The 18,334-nt window shown below is 41.1% G+C and overlaps 1 protein-coding gene and 1 long non-coding RNA gene across 2 annotated transcripts in view; one reads left to right on the plus strand and one right to left on the minus strand.

Annotated features, from left to right (window-relative positions):
* Window positions 1-1,061: 1,061 nt before the first annotated feature.
* LOC121081151 (transmembrane emp24 domain-containing protein 7-like) lies at window positions 1,062-9,440 on the minus strand. The gene is made up of 3 exons (XM_040579931.1): window positions 9,146-9,440; window positions 6,183-6,428; window positions 1,062-3,964 (listed from the first exon to the last, which is right to left on the minus strand). Exons 1-3 carry the CDS (start codon window positions 9,323-9,325, stop codon window positions 3,728-3,730), a joined length of 663 nt encoding a protein of 220 aa, XP_040435865.1. The 5' UTR covers window positions 9,326-9,440; the 3' UTR covers window positions 1,062-3,727.
* A 380-nt stretch (window positions 9,441-9,820) lies between these two features.
* LOC121081721 overlaps window positions 9,821-18,334 on the plus strand; it is a 34,465-nt gene continuing 25,951 nt past the window's right edge. The window contains exon 1 of the long non-coding RNA XR_005825772.1: window positions 9,821-9,901. This is a non-coding gene — a long non-coding RNA (uncharacterized LOC121081721). The remainder of the gene's footprint in view (window positions 9,902-18,334) is intronic.

Raw genomic sequence — 18,334 nt, forward strand, 5'->3', positions numbered from 1 at the left:
CCCAAGGCCAGGCTTTAAAAATTTCTTTCAGTAATTTTTGCCATTGCGCAAGTCATACAAAATCCAGGTTGCAGTGCCTCTGCTGCAGTTATGCCCTCAGGCAGTCTGAGAAACTTTATAGTGGGTTACAGTGGTCCAGAGCACATTTCTACTTCCTCTTTGATAAAAGCCTTCATCATCACCCAAGTCAGCTGATCCACTGACTCATCTCTTCACCTATTTTTTTTTCTTTTTTAAGATTATCAGCTTTCAGTGGAAGAGTGCTTCTGACTGCAACTTACCTTGAGCTACTTTCACATCCTGGGTGCCGAGCACCAAAAAAAGCCCCAGAATAACTACCTGACCATAACAATAACCCTGAAAGAGGAGAACCTGCCCATACTTCTAGAAAAAAGCTTTTTTAATCCAAGTACTGTAAAAATTCTTGAAAATTTTTAACGTACAACTGACATACGAGAAACAAACAGCAAGAAAAAGCCATTTTGGAAGATGCCCACACAAAGCGACGATGCCTACTCTATCTGGTTTTTAAAAACTGATACGTGTTAAGATTCAGCAAGAAAGTACACGAAATATCTCAAGTCAATCATTTAGTTGCTACATAATACATGAAGTTTACATCTCGTCATTAGACAATGCTAATTGGATGCACTTTTCTAGCTCATCCCATATTAACCTTCTATCTACAGAACTTATCAGAAAAGATGCTGTAGGTCTCAAGTCATTCCAGGCATCTGTAGTCACATACTTGGAACTCCACTCCAACAGGGACAGATTTATGAATGTTACTGCCTGCACTGCTAATGTTCTGAGCAAGAGCCAGTAACCACACTATCTTGCTGAAACTTGTGACTTTCCAGTGACCTGAAAGCACAGCTAACTATGAATACCAGTGAACTGATACACTTCATGATGTAAGCCGCAGAAGTAATGATCAAGTGTCAGATAGCAGATCAACTCTGATGTGTTAAGACACAAGCTGAGTATTCAAATCATTATTCAAAGTTTTTTTGAAGAATAATGCTCCCACTCCCACATGCAAACAGAACAACCAGACCACATTCATATATTAATTTTTATTTTCCCATACAATGTTCACAGGGTCTGTTTTTTGTCTTATTCAAACTAAAATTTTTGTCCCCCCAAATGAAACTGACATTCCAGGACATGAAAAGTTCTGTAAACATAAAACATCTGAGGAATAGCTGAAAATTGGGGTCTTTAGCAATTAAAAACACAGTTATATCCCCATTAACACAGGACATTTGCTTGTGTATTTCATCATTAACCGAACTGTTCTCTTCATATGTTAAAAAGGTGCAGCTTTAACCAAAAGTCACAATGCATTTCTCCAACCACTGCATGTTAGCATGTGTTTTATTATATCCTATTCAGTCACTTACTTTAAAAACTATATACACATGTTTAAACGTAGCTGTATTTGTGCTGTGGTTTTAGTAACACAAAAATAAAGGCATTTTTAATCTACTGCTGCATATTATGCAGCAGGATACCAGACGACTGGTTTGGATACCTAACTTTAATGCAAATGTCAAGTCCACTAAACCTCTGCAGTGGGAGTAATACCGAGCTGAACAGTTCCCACTTCACATATTCAAACATTACAAAAGAATTAAGAAACGTGTATGTCATGGCCGACGTATCTGTTTTACCCCATTGTTTACCACTTTTGACAGCACACAGAACCACTCAGTGGAAAAGGAACCAATATATCTCAATCTTTAAAACAAATGCTGTTGTTGTGATTAAAGCTACACAAGCGATACTCAAATTCCTGAAGGTAACAGTGGACACTATCAAAATTAAATCATGTTTTCATCCAAAATACGCACCCAAAGTGTACCACTTGCTTCATTATTGTATGCAATGCAGCACAAAATATATCAGTTTCTGAAACACAAGAATAAAGCATACAGGTACAGTCAAGAATATTGTGTGCAGGCACAGATTTGTATTGTAAGAAAGCACTGGGTTTTTTCTGTTTCCTGACCTTTGTGAGTCTATTTCCAAGAAGCTTGCATCCCAAAATGGGACTGCAGTATGCAAAATTCAGTACAGGATAGAAAAACATTACATGCAGTCCAGAATTTTACACACATTAAGCTTTTAAATACCCCTGTAACCTTTTAAATAATTTTTCAGCTGTTTGAGGTTTTTCCTCAGCTTCCAAAGGAGCAGTCATTTGGTTCACAACATTTTAAAATCAAGTCATCTTAGACCAATTCTTCAGACCGCTCAAGTGTCACCTGTACATGCAAATTTGAATTTTTGCTACAAATGATACAGGCAATTAATAAGGGTTTAGCATTCTTTCTCTGCTTGCTGAGAACTTGTTTAAGAAGCATCTTTTGATTCAGCCAGTAATATATACCAAGATTTTTCACCTTAGTTTACTTTGTGTGCACTTAAGCATTGGTCAGTCTACTCATTCCCCTAGAGTCATGTGAAGGAGTTTAGCCTTATTTTGACCAGCTCAATTCAAGCTACTTATATGTACAAATATTTACTACCTTACACATCAAAATAAAACAAGACTTTACAGTACATAAGCTACTAAAGACATGAGCAGTGGAAAAAATTTAACTATAAGTCTACCAAAAAGATAACCTGAAACACATTTCCCAACCACTAGCAAAAAAAGTGGCAATTAGATGCACAAGGCCATCACGTATCAGTGCACCACACACAGAAAAGTAAAATTTACAGCACTTGTGCAATGCAGTATCAATATCAAATCGGCCTCTTAACAGGAAAACAATTCAGTAAAAAGCTCTGTATGTGCCTAACACATAATATAACCTCATCCAGTGCTGGTGCTGTGCTGCTTAACAAACCAAGCTACTTCTGGTCTCAAATCCAAAAAGCAGCAGCAACATGTATGAGTACAGAAACTGCAGTTTCAGTGACAAAGTTAGAGGATTTCCTATTTTATTGCATGTTTTTTAAATAATCTTGGAGATTTGGGCTTTTGAATACAGAAAGTGGATTTCCTGAGTAGTCTCAGCTTACAATTTGTTCAGTAAAACAAACATTGTAAAAGAGGAAATGCATTTATTTTAATACAGAAGAATGTATGTTTAAGCAAATATACTAAAGTATAAGATTTAGCAAGGTTGGAAGATGGTGACTTACCAGGCTGGTGAAGAATTTGCACCATGATGTAGTGTCAAGCTTGCAACAATTTTACAAATAAACAAGGGGTACCACTGGATTATTTTTTAACAGCAAGTCAAAACAGTGCATTTCATTGCATTTGCTTTTTTATAATGCAATACATTCATCCTGAAAATTAAAAGCCAAATCAAATTTTCATATATATATATATGTATATATATATATATAGTCTCTCATATCAGACACTAGACTGTTGGGTTATTTTAGAAGTGTTATACTGCAGATGGTTAATCTTACTGGTAAATTCAAACTCCGTTTGGATTTCAATCAGTAGAAATACAGAGGCTGGCCACTGCCAGATACTTAATACAGGAATCGGGAAACACGTGAAGTTCCAAAGTATTTTTAAAGTATTTCGAATCATGTGTTCCTTTCATAACTTTTTGGGTCTGTTTCGTGATTTTTAAGGGATGAGGGGTAGAGACATTTGAATGTTGCATATACTGAGATCTTTTGTAACTACAATTAACTGGAAAACAGTTGTTTCTACAGATGAGTAGCACACAATGACCTGAAGCATTACCACTACTGGTTATGATCCAACACGGGTTGTTGTGGTCCTTTTATCTGAGAAGAAGCTTTTGAGGAGAAATACCTGCCCAATACTAACAACAAGAAGAATGATTGCTTCCCCTATGGACCAGTAGGCCACCCTCGTGTTTAAATCCTCTGCTCTGCTGCGGCCCTGTGCTTCCCTCAAACGGAAGTGAGTCTGATAATCGATCACAGACTTCAAAGCTTCATGAATTGAAACACACGCAGACTCCATCTAGAGAAGCAAACAAATACACAGCACTGAATTAAGAATTCTTCTAGTGCTTTTTCTGCAAGATTTGTGGTTTGGTAGTCAAAATTACTATTCGTGTAACTCTGCAAGCTAATGATTAACCCTGTCCATTGTCAGATTGAAATACTGTAAATGTAGTAATATTTAACCTACATTGATCAAACTCTACAACACAGGAATGCAACAGACTTTTTAACACACAAGCATGTAAAACTAGGTCTAATAAAAAGCAGCAAGCTTTGAGAACAACTAAATAAATCTTAAATACATGTATATTTGTCTTCAAAATTAACATTAGAAACACTTTTGCAATGTCAGTGATCTCTCAGTTGTTAATTCCACACATACCAGGAAAACAAGTAGTTGCCTACAATATTAAAATGCACATAGTGTATATTAATTGCTCCTGTGTTTCAGAAGTATGACATTCTTCATTGCATAATTCTCACTCAAGTTGTACATCCTAAAATCTGTATTACTGAACTCAACTTGCTCTTTGGGCAAGAGAACCTTCTTAATCACATATGCAAAAAACAACTGAGAAAGGACAATTCTGTTACCTTTCAGTGTTCCTGAATGCTCCGTAACATAATCATATTACAAATACTTAACAAACTGCCCAAATTCATTGCCACTTTTCATTAAAAAAAAGAGGTAGTATTAACAGTTTTCCAAGCCCTAGACCATTTTTTCACATAAACTTCTTGCGCTTTCAATTTATATTCTGTCAGCAAAAGTCAGTACTCCTTACTGTGTTTTGATCACCAAGAGATCAATCACAATTTGGTTTACTATTTTATGGCTTAAAATAACTATTTCCTGAAGATTAAACATCACAAACTATTATGAAAGGAAATGCTTAACATCCTGATAGAACCACTCTCAGTTACTTGTATCTGTGCCTAACTGTCTTTCCAAGTCAATGACTTTCAGGACAGGTGTCTGAAGAAGCCCAAGATATTCTCAACAAAATCCAGGAAGAGGTTTTCCAAACTAGGTTCTGCCATTGGTCTCGCTGATAAATTATAGAGCTCTCCTAGTCTGCACAAGGGATTTAAACAGAGAGTCACTCTGGTTTTAGGGATTTACCTTTCACTGTCCTACAAAAGGCTGCCCAAATTTGGTCATAATACAAGAACCTCCCCTTTCCCAAATACCTTCTTTGCATTGCATATGCTACAAACCAGTAATAAACTATCTTTTTCATATATCTTCTCCCACAGGCTGCAAGGCGCTGCAGAGATGCTAGAGCCAGGAATTGCACGTTCTGCATTGTCAAAATCTCTCTGTTGATGCCAAGATAGCAAAAGAAAAACCAGATGTAACAGAACACACAGACTGAACAGAATGAAGTCTAAAGTTAGGAGAAGAGATGGAAAGACCCAGGATCAAGAATCAGAATATGAAATAAAGCAAAGCAGAAGAGTGACAAGAAGAAAGAGCTCTAGCTGAATTCACAGCAAGTCACCTACTCATTACAGTTCTCAGCTACTACAGACTTATATGAGATAAATTCAAGTGAGATTGGCATTTGAAAAGTGGTATTCATACTGTTGTGTCCAGACTAGCAAAATAACAATCATATACAGCATTCTTTAATGGTTGTTTAAAGTGAGGTTTTATGATGGTAAGGACATGAGTGGGAATTCATGAAGCAAGTGTTCCAAAGGAAGTTTTGATGGATTTAGATTGGGTAGAAGTACAAAACTGTAAAATCCTAAGAATATAATAATAATGTTCTGATACTTCACGGTGTCCTACAAAGAGCTAGAAGCCAGCTAAATATGGCTGACTCTGTTCATTTGTTTATTTTGCTAGAATTTTCTTCTCCATTTCAAAAATGGCTGTTACATGAGAAGTCAATGTAAGTCTGCCCCCAAAAAGACTACTATTTTAAATATAAAAAAATTCTGAAAGTTTCTCTTAAGTTTGGAAATACAATAATAATAAAAAACATAGCAGCCTAGAGTTTAAGTTACTACACTCATTTTCTCTTAAGCAATTGGTGATTCCTTCTCAGCTCTGTTCTGTGTTCTACAAATCTAATCTTCAGAAAGAAAGTTTCTTTGTAGTAATCCAGATTATTTTAAAAGCTCAAATCCATTAATTTTCAGAAATTATATAGATACATAACGCAGCTGAACTTGAAAAAAACACTGCCTCCACCAAACAGCCACTGTCAAACACAACAGCATTTTACCTGGGTAAGTGCAGTGACTCTGTTCTCACTAGGAAACAGCGGTGGATCTTCTCCAACCTGGAAATCAAAGTACACAGTTTTGTGTGTGAAAGTAGAGAATTCATTGCTGAAGCAGAACTTGTATGTTCCATTTCTGGATGCAGTAAATGTGAAGCTATCATATTGTTTCTTCATTTCTTTGTACAATACAATGCCATCGGGATCTTCCAGCCGACAGTCAACATCATAGTGACCTCCAGTGATCACCTGAAAACAAAAACCAAAAAATTGCCTTTTTAAAAAAACAGGTATTTATACATTTCTTCTAAGAAGTATCAATTGTCACATGGCACTGCAAAACCTTTTTCTTTAACTAACGTTTTAAAATGTAATTTGAAAATCTTTCAAAGCGAGTCTGCAATTTTATTTTTTTTATGGAAGACACAATGTAATTCAAAATACTTTAAGTTCAGCATATATAATATCAATTATCTTTTCAAATTGTTTAAGAGAGCAATTTTAGTTTGTTATAAATAATTGTACAACAGCAAAGGCTACAGTAGATGAAACTTGATGGGGCAGTGAAGACATTACTGCAACGAAAACAGTTTGCTGTATCTGTGAGTCCTCCATGGAACTGATTCAGCTGGCTGAGATTGCTAAGAAGCAGTAAAACAGCTCCTTTCTGTATGGCCAAAAGAGTGTAACTACCGTATTAGCTCAAGCTGCTTTAGGCTGCTGGAATGGCGTTAGACCAGTAGAACTGGTATTTCAACCTGGGCTTGTGAACCAGCAATGATGGGGAGGGGGGGTGGGGTGGGTGTTGCCACTGCCTACCTCCTGCACAGTTAGCCACAGCATTTTTCTCGAAACCTGCCCATCTGGCTAATGCCAACTCGCATAATGGTCTCCAGGGTTTTTTAGGCTTGGATTATTGTTGGTGTACAGCATATTGCTCTGTAGACAAGCTATCCCACCTCAATAGACTCATCGGTAGCTTACATATTCATCACTTGGTGTTCCAACGACTCTTACACTAGTAGTTCTACACTTAATCCTTGCTCCAAACTTTTTGATTTTAGGATAAAGCACGCTGAAGGAGGAAAATATTTACATCTAAAGGCATGTCCCTTGTATATATGTGCAGAAATCACTGAAATACTTTAGTATGAGTATCTGCACTTCAGTTCACATAGTATTATTTAAACTCACATCAGTTTGTTTAAGTATCAAGTTACTAAAACAACGTTAATGGTAAAACTGAAATAACAAGAGATCTGAGCAGTAGCTACTCAGCAAAGAGGAAGTTTTAAAAATAGTCAGGTAGCAAACAGTATCTTCATAGTTTTTCCAAAAGTGTGATGACAGGATAGAAAGAGGAAAAAAACACTTTGGATTTCTGTATCTCTGGATGTCTCTCCCCAGGTATCTGCATGTAGTTGGGTTTTTCATACAGAAATGCTTACCTGGTTGGAAATAAAAAACAAAAATAAGATTTTTCTATAATGAAACGATGGTTCATTTTTGAAGCATCATACCAAATTTGACAGGGTCATGCTTTTTACCAATTACACAGAAGTCACTCACATTGTTATATCATACACACTGAAAAGGCCAATTTATATGTCCATGGTAAAGATCTGCCAAAGTTTTAAAGTTCCCCTAGGATTCCTACCCAGAGCTTGCTTGAGCTTCCTCTCAGCTCTTAAGACATACTGCCAAAAGCACAGAGCATTTCAGTCTACCAGCACTTGGTCACATCCAGACTTTCCTTTTGACAGTGCTACTTCTGTTCTGATTACCAACAAAAGTGACAACAGCAGGCTTATCTGTCCAGCAATCTACAATGATATCCACTTCAAAACAGGCAGGAAAGTACTGCACAGAAAAGGCTTTATGAAAGTAACTGGCAGGGACAAGAAATATTTGGGCAGGGATAAGATATCTAAGAAATAAAACATGCAGGACAGAGTAATAAGGACCAATATTTGGTAGCAACATTCCCCAAACTACTAAAAGCAGGACAGCAGCTAGAGGAAAAGTCAGAACAGAAGCACATAGACCCTTCAAAAGACTACAAAGATAACTGAATCCCATTGTCAAGGACGATTTCTCTCTCATGCTGCTGCTGTACAGCCAGTGACTTCACCAGCTGAAGCTGCAGACTGAAAGGTTCCTGCCCTGCTGATACACTCATAGGCACCAAAATTGTCAGAGCTATTTGCTCAATACAGCTGAACAGTGTGCTCTATCTATCATGATGGCTGCATGTTCAAACTGTTAGAGACTGCAAAAAGTAAGAAAAACCACGCAGCCTCAATACATGCCTGTTAACCACAGTCTTCAGTGTCAGTTTGCCTGCATGTTTTATTTTTAGTGAGACTCCCATCTTACTATATGCCTGGGATGCTTCCTGCATACGTACTTCATCACCTTCATAATGTTTGCTAAATAACCCCAACCTGAACCATACTCCGAAATAAGGAAGCATTAGCTCCTTAAGTTGTATCGTACTCATCATGCAACTACTTCACAAAAAACACAGAAATTACTTTCCTGGCACCTTGCTGGGCAGCACTTCAGGTGTTCTCCAGGCTGTTCAGACAGGGCACTGCATGACAGCGATCAGGGTAAAAGACGCTGCCGGTTTCCAGGGCCAAATTTATGCCTGTTACTCCCCCCTGAACTAAACGCACGCCTCCCCGCCCCTGCCGCAGCGCACACGACTGCCTGCAGTGTCTCCTCAGCTGAGCTGGAAACCGCGCTGGCTTCGGCGGCTGCTCAGTGCCGGGCGCTTCTCCTAACTACTCGGAGCAGCGCGCAGTAAACGAAGGAATCTGCGAGGCTCCCCCACCCGCACAGGCCCCTCGACCACCGCTCGCCGGCATAGGGCCGACCTCGGGGCTGGGCCCAGCTCCGCCAGCGCGGCGCGCCCGGGCCCGGGGCGGCGCTTCCCCGTGAGGTCGCCCCGTCCGCCTGACTACCTGGAACTCTAGGGTGCACTTGGTGCCCTGGGCGATCTCCTCGTAGAAGCACTGCTTGGCGTTGTCGGGCAGCTCGAAGGTTATCTCGGAGGCCCGCACGGCGCAGGCCGCCAGCGCGACTAGAAGCCACAGCGGCAGCTGCCGCCACGGCCCCGCGGCCCGGGAGCCCCGCAGCAGCATTGGCCCGGCGCGGAGACAGGCGGGGGGGGGACACGGACCGAGATGGGGGCGGGGGGAGCGGGGTGGGCGGAAGGCGAGGGGACAGACGGCGGCTCGGCGGCGGGCGGCGGTGCCGGAGTGGCGGCGGTGCCGGGCTGGGAAGGGCGCTGCCACCCGGAAGCACACGCGCTGGGCGGGGCCAGCCGCCGGGAGCACTTCCGGGTGAGCGCCCCGCCCGCGGGTGGTTTTGCAGACGTGGTGCGAGGCGCGGAAAGGGGCGGGGCGCGGAAAGGGGCGGGGCGGGGCGGGGCCGATGTGGCCGGGCGGGGGCGGCGGCGTGCCGGCAGTGCCTGCGGGCGGGGCCCTGCCAGGGGCGGGGCGGGTTCCCCGTCCCAGCGGGGCTGCCGGCTCTCTGTCCGCTGGGGGCAATTACCCGGGGGTTAATTATCGCCTGCGTCCTGCGAGGCAAGATCTAGACTCCAGGTTCTAGAGCTGCAATGGCGGGCTTTCGCCGCCGAACGCACCTCGCTACTCCGCACCGGGAGCGAACCTGGAGATCTGCCGCACGGGCCGTTAAACGTTCGTTGCTCCAGCGAGGTAAAACCCGGTGAAAGTGCTCGCGCTGAGTGCCGGAGTGTCAGCTTCCAGTTCTACACTGCTAACTGCTTGGTTATTTTTACAAATTAAAACAGATTCAAAAGAAGAACAGAGATAACCCCCCTCCCTATCCTCGTTGTAAGCTTTGTGGTAGGTCAGGCAGAGCAGGAGGAACGAAGCCCGGGCTCCCCCCTTCCAGGCCGCAGCACGATCGGGCAGCGCCCGGTGCGGCCCCAGCCGGCGGAGCGGCCGCGCTGCCGGGCCTGGCGCCCCCCGCCCCAGGAGCCGGCTCCGAGTTGCCCCGCGGGGGCTGCCGGTGCCATCCGCAGCACCGCGTGGCAAGCCTGGCTGTCTGTTAGAGGGCTGTGGATTGCACAGGACAGAGGTACCCCAAATTCGTGTGTTGAAGGCTCTGACGGATTTGCTGGTGTGGATTAAAGTGAGAGATGACCGATGCTTTACCAAGTATCCCCCTCTGCTGCAGACCTTATCCACCTACAATTAACCCTCAGATCTTTGCTGGTTTCATTTAAACACACTGGGTTTATTTCAGATTGCACTTAAATGCTGGGTGATAGCTGAGATAGCTCAAAAGCAAATGATGTATTGTCACAGCACTCTCCAAACTTTCAAGCTGCAACAAGGTCTTTTGCCATCACATATCGACACACTTTTACATGCCAGTCCCTCTGCTGCCTTCTCCTCACCTCACCCAGGGCATGTGTTCTCTCCCTCCTCTCTGCTTCTCCCTTCATTGGCTCTCAACCACTTCACTTAACCAGCCACGCCTGCATCTTACCTACATCTGCCAACCTGACACCCTGAAGCCAGCCCACAGTTGTATATTATCAATGCTACATAACCCAGCTTCATTCCTCTACAACGTATCTTTGCATAGGAAGCAGCTTCAGCCATTTTACTTACAACGGGTGACTTCAGGCTTGTACAACCAGTATGACTGAAGAGCATTCTCCTTCATGTGGCAAGAAAATGCGTTTCAGGAAGACTCAGCGATTTTTCACAGGAAATGGAGTGATCCTGTATAAGCTTGCAGTTTCCTAGTTCACTCTTTCCTGCTGTTTTCTTAAAGCCTCACTAAATACGTAAAATCAAGCTTACCTAAGAAGTGACAATTCAAAACCTATCACCAAATAACCAAACAACGAAACAGATGGGGAAAGATGCCTGGTAAAACCACGGCAATACTGCAGAGCAGGCAAGAAGGTGTCTGGTGGCACCTGCAGAGTAAGCAAAAGACTGAACATGCCCTCATCCCCAAAATAAGTCATCAAGAGCAAATGAGATCACTTCCTATTTGTTTGAATCAAGGACAGAGAGTATAAAGCGTTCACTGAGTAAAGAAGAAAGAAGGCAAATAGCTTGCAAGGGGCTCTTAAGCTTGATTGCCTTGGCCCTGGTAACTGAGGACCACCATGGAGTGCAGCCGTCAGCGCTTAAGTAGCTGATGAACACCAGCTCCACTGTGTTGTGTGCTTGCAGTTCATCTGGGGTAGATGTAAGGACTGATTGTTTTGTATATGTAGCAATAGTGATTGATAGTAATTAAGAACTAATTATTAGTAACACGAACTGCTAATGAACATCTGTTTCCTTTGAAGCTTGAAACTGGCTTGATTTGGGCATTTCCTAAACACCCTAGTTGCAGTGATACCCAATTCCCTAAATGATACACAGAACTATGTATTATTTTGTAACACTAAGGATCTGAGCTTTCCTCTGTTTCAGAGGAACATTAAATGTGCCTTTTTACTTCTTGATTTTATTATAATCTTCCTTCAGTTAGCCAGTTAATAGTAACTGGTAATCCTTACAAGGAGTAAAAAAATCAAGTGTTCCGTTTTCCGGGTTGCTGGCACTGCTGTTTACTGTAACCAGATTCTTCCCAGTTGTCATTACTCTACTTCCATGTGTCACCATTCTGTCTGTGAAATAGCAAAATTTCATGTTGTCTTTATCATCTTACTGCACAAATAATATTGGAATGTTAAACCCAAAATAAATACAGTAAATATATTTTTTAGGGAGTCACCTGAAGATTTTTCCTTTCCTACCAGACAATCTATTTAATTAGGGTCAGACTCAGTTTCAGATGCTCCTCAGTGTAGTCCTTGCATGAGAAAAATCTTTATCATTTTTCCTCTGTTATGACAGAACATCTGCAAGCAGAATTCTGAATTATAACCTTCCCCCAACATACATGAATAGCTAGATAATTTTATTAATGTGCTTTTTTACCATATGTCGGGTTAGAACACATTTCTCAGTCAAAGACTGAAACAAACAAGGACTCATTTTACTGTTAGGTTGGTTTGACTTCAGGTTTCTAAATTTATGTTGTCACTTTCTGTCTGTGGAAAATTAAAATGGTCAAAAAGCAAGCATTTATTTCACAGGCATTAATTAGAATACACTCTCCTGAAAAATGCTAATGAACCACAGTGGTACAAACAATTCAGTTCTTCAGAAACACACATGGAAGCAGTTGCAGAAAGATGAATAATCCTGCCAAGTAGAGGAAACTGGGGTGTATTTCTTCTTCTCACCTTTGTAGCTGAGACAAGTTTCAGATCGGTAGTTAGAGACCTCTTGCCTGTATTAGAAGCTGTAGATAGGGATGTAATTTCAGGCAAATAAAATAAGATCTCATGGCTGAAATAACATTTCCTGTTATTTGAGTAGTAAAACAGAAAAAACTGTTCTTCACCTTTACAGTCCTTTAATATGCAGTTCTCAATACTGGAGATTTTGGTAGGTGTTTTTGTAAAATTCCTTAGTCTGCGTGGCCCTCATACCTTTCCAGATATCTAGTTGCATTTCCCAGTTTAAAAAATGTACTTTGCCATACTGTCATTTAATTCTCACTTAAAGTGCATTGCCTAGTATGCTTTATTTTGCTACTCAAACTCACCTAACATGGTAAAGTTTCACCACTTTAAGCCCTGCAGCTTTAAAAATCTTTCCTTTGGGCTTGCTTTGACAGGTTTCACATAAATAACAAACCTTGATATCCAAATATGAATTCCTGCTTAATTGCCAGTATAGTGCCCAATTTTTCATAGATTAAAATTGCTAAAACAAGCCAGTCAGATTATAATACAAATTGATCTTCCTTTTCACTGTGCTTCATAATTGAAGAAGCAGCCTTGAACAACTTTGGCACCTGCAAAACACTGAAAAGGCAGTCAAGTATACTAACTACTGACACAGTTTCGTCCCACAGTTTCAGTGTAATTTGTGCAATGTCATGCTGTGGAGGAAAAAATCACCAGACCTTAAAACTGCTTGATTTTATCCTTTCTTTTAAGGTTCAGTGCATTTTCTAACCTCTGTTCTCATGTTTTCAGATCTGCAGTGAACAAGAAATGAGCTTGTTTGTGTCTAAAAGGTAGTGGACTACTGTCTAAGCTCCTGGTTGGTTGCATAAAAACCAAAATATAATCCAGGCAGGGCACCCCAAGAAAATAACATGTTTAAGTAAGTGTTTTAGGTGAAAAAGAAATTTAGCTGCACCCGAAATTAAGCATTCACTCTATTTCCACATGTACAGCTTCACAGAGGAAGAGGTTGAGAGCTGCTGCAGTACAAGGAGTTGGCCATCGTGGCATCAGAAGAAGGGAGATTACTGGGAAAGCCGTGACCCTTCTTACCTGCTGAAATACCCCAAATGCAGTCCTGCAGAGTCTCAGGTCTTATTAACAAGAAGAATTTGTAAGCCTGTATTCATGAAAATACAGTTCTTCGATTTGAAATCTTCTTTGAAAGATCTATGTGCAATTAAGAAGTTCAAGTGGAGAAGAATTTAAGAATGCATTTCAAAATGTCAGTTTCAGGGTGGGGGCGTCTTTTTTTTTTTTTTTTTTTTTTTTTTTTTTAGACAAATTAGTGAAATAAAGGTGATTGCAAATGTTGGGAGAAACATTCACATTACAGAACTGTACTTCCACCACAACTCCGGAGGTGCCGAAGCGGAGCTGAGCGTGAGCTGGGGACGCCGCTGCCGGGGGCTCCTCCGCGGGCGGGCTGGGCGCGGAGACCCCCGCCGCACGATGCCGTTGCTGCACCGGGGCTGTCCCGGTTGCACGTCCCGAAGCCGGGACCCGTGCACGCGCGGGCCTTGTGCTCCTCCTGTAACGCACAAGAGGGAGCTCTTGGTCACAACAACAGCTCTCCTTCGCTTGTCGCATTTTTGTTGAAAGCACATTCCGTGCATAAGCTTTTCATACTTTTAAATTGGCTCTCTCAATTCAGTGATAACTGGATATCGGGGGGGGAAAAAGAAATTACAATCTCGGCCGTACGTAACGTAGGCATAGCTCAACGGAATGGGTTGCAGCACCCAAGGCATATGCGCATTCAGGCATGCAGTTCAGCACGCATGTTGCTTCAGGCACCAGGATATATGTGTACCTCCCTGTATATAACATACGAGATGTCCAGCAGCGAGGCTTACAAGCACCCATGTCCTGATCAGGCAGCTGCAAAAGCTACTCCGTTGGAAATGAGGAAATGTTCCCCCATGGGAAATGTCAGTGTTCTGACATCCATGGCAAAGGTGGCCTGCGCTCGGCAGCGGGCAAGAATTCACCTCTGATTAACACCCACAGCTCCCAGCCCTCTCCGGGGGCAGATGCCCTCAGCAGCCTTGCTGCACCGCATGTAACGCTGGGGTGAAGCACTAGGAACTATCCCCATTAATTCAATTTCTTTTGGACTTGGAGGGCTCAGGCTGTGCAATAGACCAGTTCCTCTCTGTTCTCTGGCTGAACCTGGACTTCAGTGGGCTCTGTGAAGGGGAGAGATGGGGAAGGGCTGAAAAAAACCTCAGAAAGACACAGAAAATGAAAGGTTGGCTGCACTGCAGTAGATAAGAACCCCAAACAATGCTCTGGTCAGATGTTAAGTGAAGAATATGAAGAATTTGGTCATCCTTCCCACAGCACTCCTCCCAGTGGCTCACCTTTTGTTTTGTTTTGTTTTTTTCTTCTGGTTATGGCTGAATTTTGGTAATGCTGTTACACTTACCTAACGAAAGAAATACTTGTTCTTTCATATGTGCATTTTTATCCACTCAGTTTTAAGGTACTTATAATATGCTATAGCACACTTAATAAGAATAGTCTACTCTTTACAACTATACATAGTTAATCTTACAATAAAATATATCATTCTCTCTACAGAAACTGTTTCAATTAAAGCATTCTAAGCAATATTGTGGCTTCATAAGTCATGGACAGGTTTTAAAAGACCAAGAACACCTTTATGCAAAATAATTCTATAAATTTTTCTTTTATATACCTAAATGGTTCTTCCACATTCATAGTAATCCCAGCCATTCATGGTCAGGCTGTAGTTATGCACTGAAAAAATGAATATGTTGGTCTGTTACCTCCTGTCATGCTGTAATTATTGCTTATAAGTAGCAGACAATTGAACAAATAAAGCCTTTAGTATGACTGGCTCTCTAATAAATATGCTACTCTTAATATTTCCACAAGGGAAGCAGTACAGAATTTCATACAAGTGAGTAATGAAAACTGTCTGGTACACTATTTGGCTACCTAAGTGTAGTCTGTTGATTCAAAAAACATCTGTCTTAATCTTGGGTAAAAGAACACCAGATACTGAATATTTAAAAGATACCAGATAAGCATTAGTATCTTAAGTATCAACAGTATTCTAAGCCAAAGAGAATTTCCTCATTTCATCTTAGCCATAGCCAATACAGCAAAGGCGTTGATAATATCTTGGAAAGCAAAATAATCAGGTACACTATGAATCAGCTGGCATTTTGTGGTTTTTCTGATATTCTCTGTGCTTCGTTACATTTAAGATATTTGTTATGTTGGTACATTCAGGTATTCTGTCAGGAAAAAGAAACATCTGAAAAAGCAATATATTGTCAAGGTGTTTAAATATAGGAGTCTCAGCCTAGTTGTAGCAACTTCTACCAGATGAAGTCTAGGCAAAGATTATCCATTAGGTAAATCCAGGGGGAAAAACCCACATGTAGCATTGCTACGTGTAGATAACAAAGAAGAGAGAATCAAATGTGTTGCGTCAGGTGGAGTAAGAATGGGAAAAACAGGATTAAGGGGAAAAGCAAGCATCTTAGGTTGGATTGAAAATAACAACAACAAAGCTGCAACCCAGGAGCTAGTAGATGTTCTAAAATTGCTTTGCCATTCTGCAGAACAGGATATAGACATGTGAACATACATTTTGGAACTTACAGTTAGATGAAGAAACATGGGAACTTGTTATAGTCCTCATTCTTCTCTTTTTAGCTGCAAAAAGAAGTGAAGGGTCTGTAACGTGCGTACGACACTGAAAGTCATGCTTATACAATTTTTATGTGATTCACCAAAGCATTCCACAAAAATAGCTGGCACATGAAGAGTGACTAGAAATGCTCAGAACCTGGGTGACGGGTGGTGAGAACTTTTAGTTGATAGACAGGAGATGTTGTCTACCATTGCCACTAGGAAAATGAGAGAGGGAAGCTCTTTGAACAGTTACAGAAAATGCTTCACAAACGTTGCACTGAAATAAACACATCCAAAAAAATCTTGGTGCTAATTGTGCCTCAGTTTATTGAGATGTACAAGGACATTGGAGACACTGGCTTCTGGAGATCATGACAAGAAAAGTAGAAGGAGGAGCAGGAAAACCCAGAAAATTATTTGGCTTCTTTCGTGTCCACGGAAAGATGAATAACATGCGGTTTCAGAGTACAGAGCCACCTTGGATTTCACATGATGAAATTGCGGACGTGACAGAAAATAAGCTGTTAAATCACATTCCTTTTCAGAAAGAAAGATCTATGCGCACACATAATTTCTTTCATCCATTTATATAGAAAAAAGGATTAATTAATAGACAAGACACACAAGAATACAGTATGCCTCCCTGATTTGTTCTGCATCTAGTCTGCATAAAGAAATACAGATATAGAAATCTAAGAATGATCTTATCTGCATCTAAATCCAAAGCCTAATTTGGTGGAGATCTCACAGAATATGCTAGGACAAAACTGATAATGAGGATCCTCTGCCCAGAACACAGTCTTTTAGAAAATGGTTCTCTTTACTAGAAATTGGCTCAGACTAGAAGCCTCTGAAAAAGAGCCTTACCGCAGACGCACAGAGTTTTCTCAGTACAGATTGCTCAAGACTTTGGGCTAGGAGCCTGGAGTCAAAACTGAATAAAAGCTTGTCTGCTTAAGAATAATTTATTCTCAGCAGCTTCTGTTCTATAATGGCAAAGCTCTACCAGCCACATGAGGCACAGCAGGAGGAAGGAGAGAATTCAAGAGAAAGCTTGGCTTTGTACCTACTGCAGCCTTAGTCATCCTTTTTGAACAGAATTCAGCTGCCAGCCATTTGCCAGACAAACACCTGTGAGGAAGCAGCTGGTGTTAGAGGTGATAGTGCAACCAGTGTCTGCTGTGCTCTTTACCCAGTCCTGCTCTTCTGCTAGTTGCAAACAGTAATGCAAGTCCTATTATAAAAGCTAATGCATTGGGATGAATGAGGACATCCAACAGGCAACTGGGGATAAATTTTCTTTGGAAGAAAGAAAGAGTGAGGATGATGCTGTGTTTTCATGGATTGATCATTGTTGTTGCAGTTCTTTACTGTGTCTTAGGCACAGGGAAATAGTAGCAGTGATGGATAATAAAACCTGCTCACTTTATTCCTATTAAGGTTTCTATTCCAGACTCACAGTTTCTGTTTCAGCATCCTGTAATTTCCCTAGTGCTCATCTCATATGGGCCTTGAAAATATATTTTCAAAGTATTTGCTCAGATAATCTACCTAAACTTGAATTGTTTATTGTTTGTCTTTATAAGGGATATGATAAAGTCCATGGGACCTATCACAATGATGTAAAACAGGTAGCTTATCAGAAGGTTAATAGATAACCAGGGTTTATACCAGTACTGACTATGAAACTAGAGAGACCTTCATGCTTGTATTTTGAATTACCTACCACAAGCTTTGATGGTGGCTGAGACATTCACAGACTTGGAAAGATGACATGCTTGTGCCAGTCTGCAAAATTAAATGTATTCACATGGCTGCCTTCAAAAAATCCTTCCAGTGACTTCTGTTGGCAGTTTTGTGACATACTTTGTGTCCCAGGATTTCACAGGTTCTTTCAGTGCAAAGAATTAATCTGTTTTTTTAGAGAAAGTGCCAAACAGATAATCTGACAAACTTGGTCTGGTGTCATGCAGGCATTTTAAAGCAGATAGGGGAGAATTTTAAAGTGGCTATGAGTGGGAAGCAAGACCAAGAATATAAGGGTTTGCTTCAACAATTAGATTTGCTTATGGGCAGAAGAAAGGTTGAGACACTATTGAAGGTGAGTAAGAGGCTGTAGTAAAAGTCAGTCTGCTAGGACAGGTATTTA

The sequence above is a fragment of the Falco naumanni genome, chromosome Z (genome assembly GCF_017639655.2).
Source record: "Falco naumanni isolate bFalNau1 chromosome Z, bFalNau1.pat, whole genome shotgun sequence".
In the NCBI taxonomy this organism is placed as follows: domain Eukaryota; kingdom Metazoa; phylum Chordata; class Aves; order Falconiformes; family Falconidae; genus Falco; species Falco naumanni.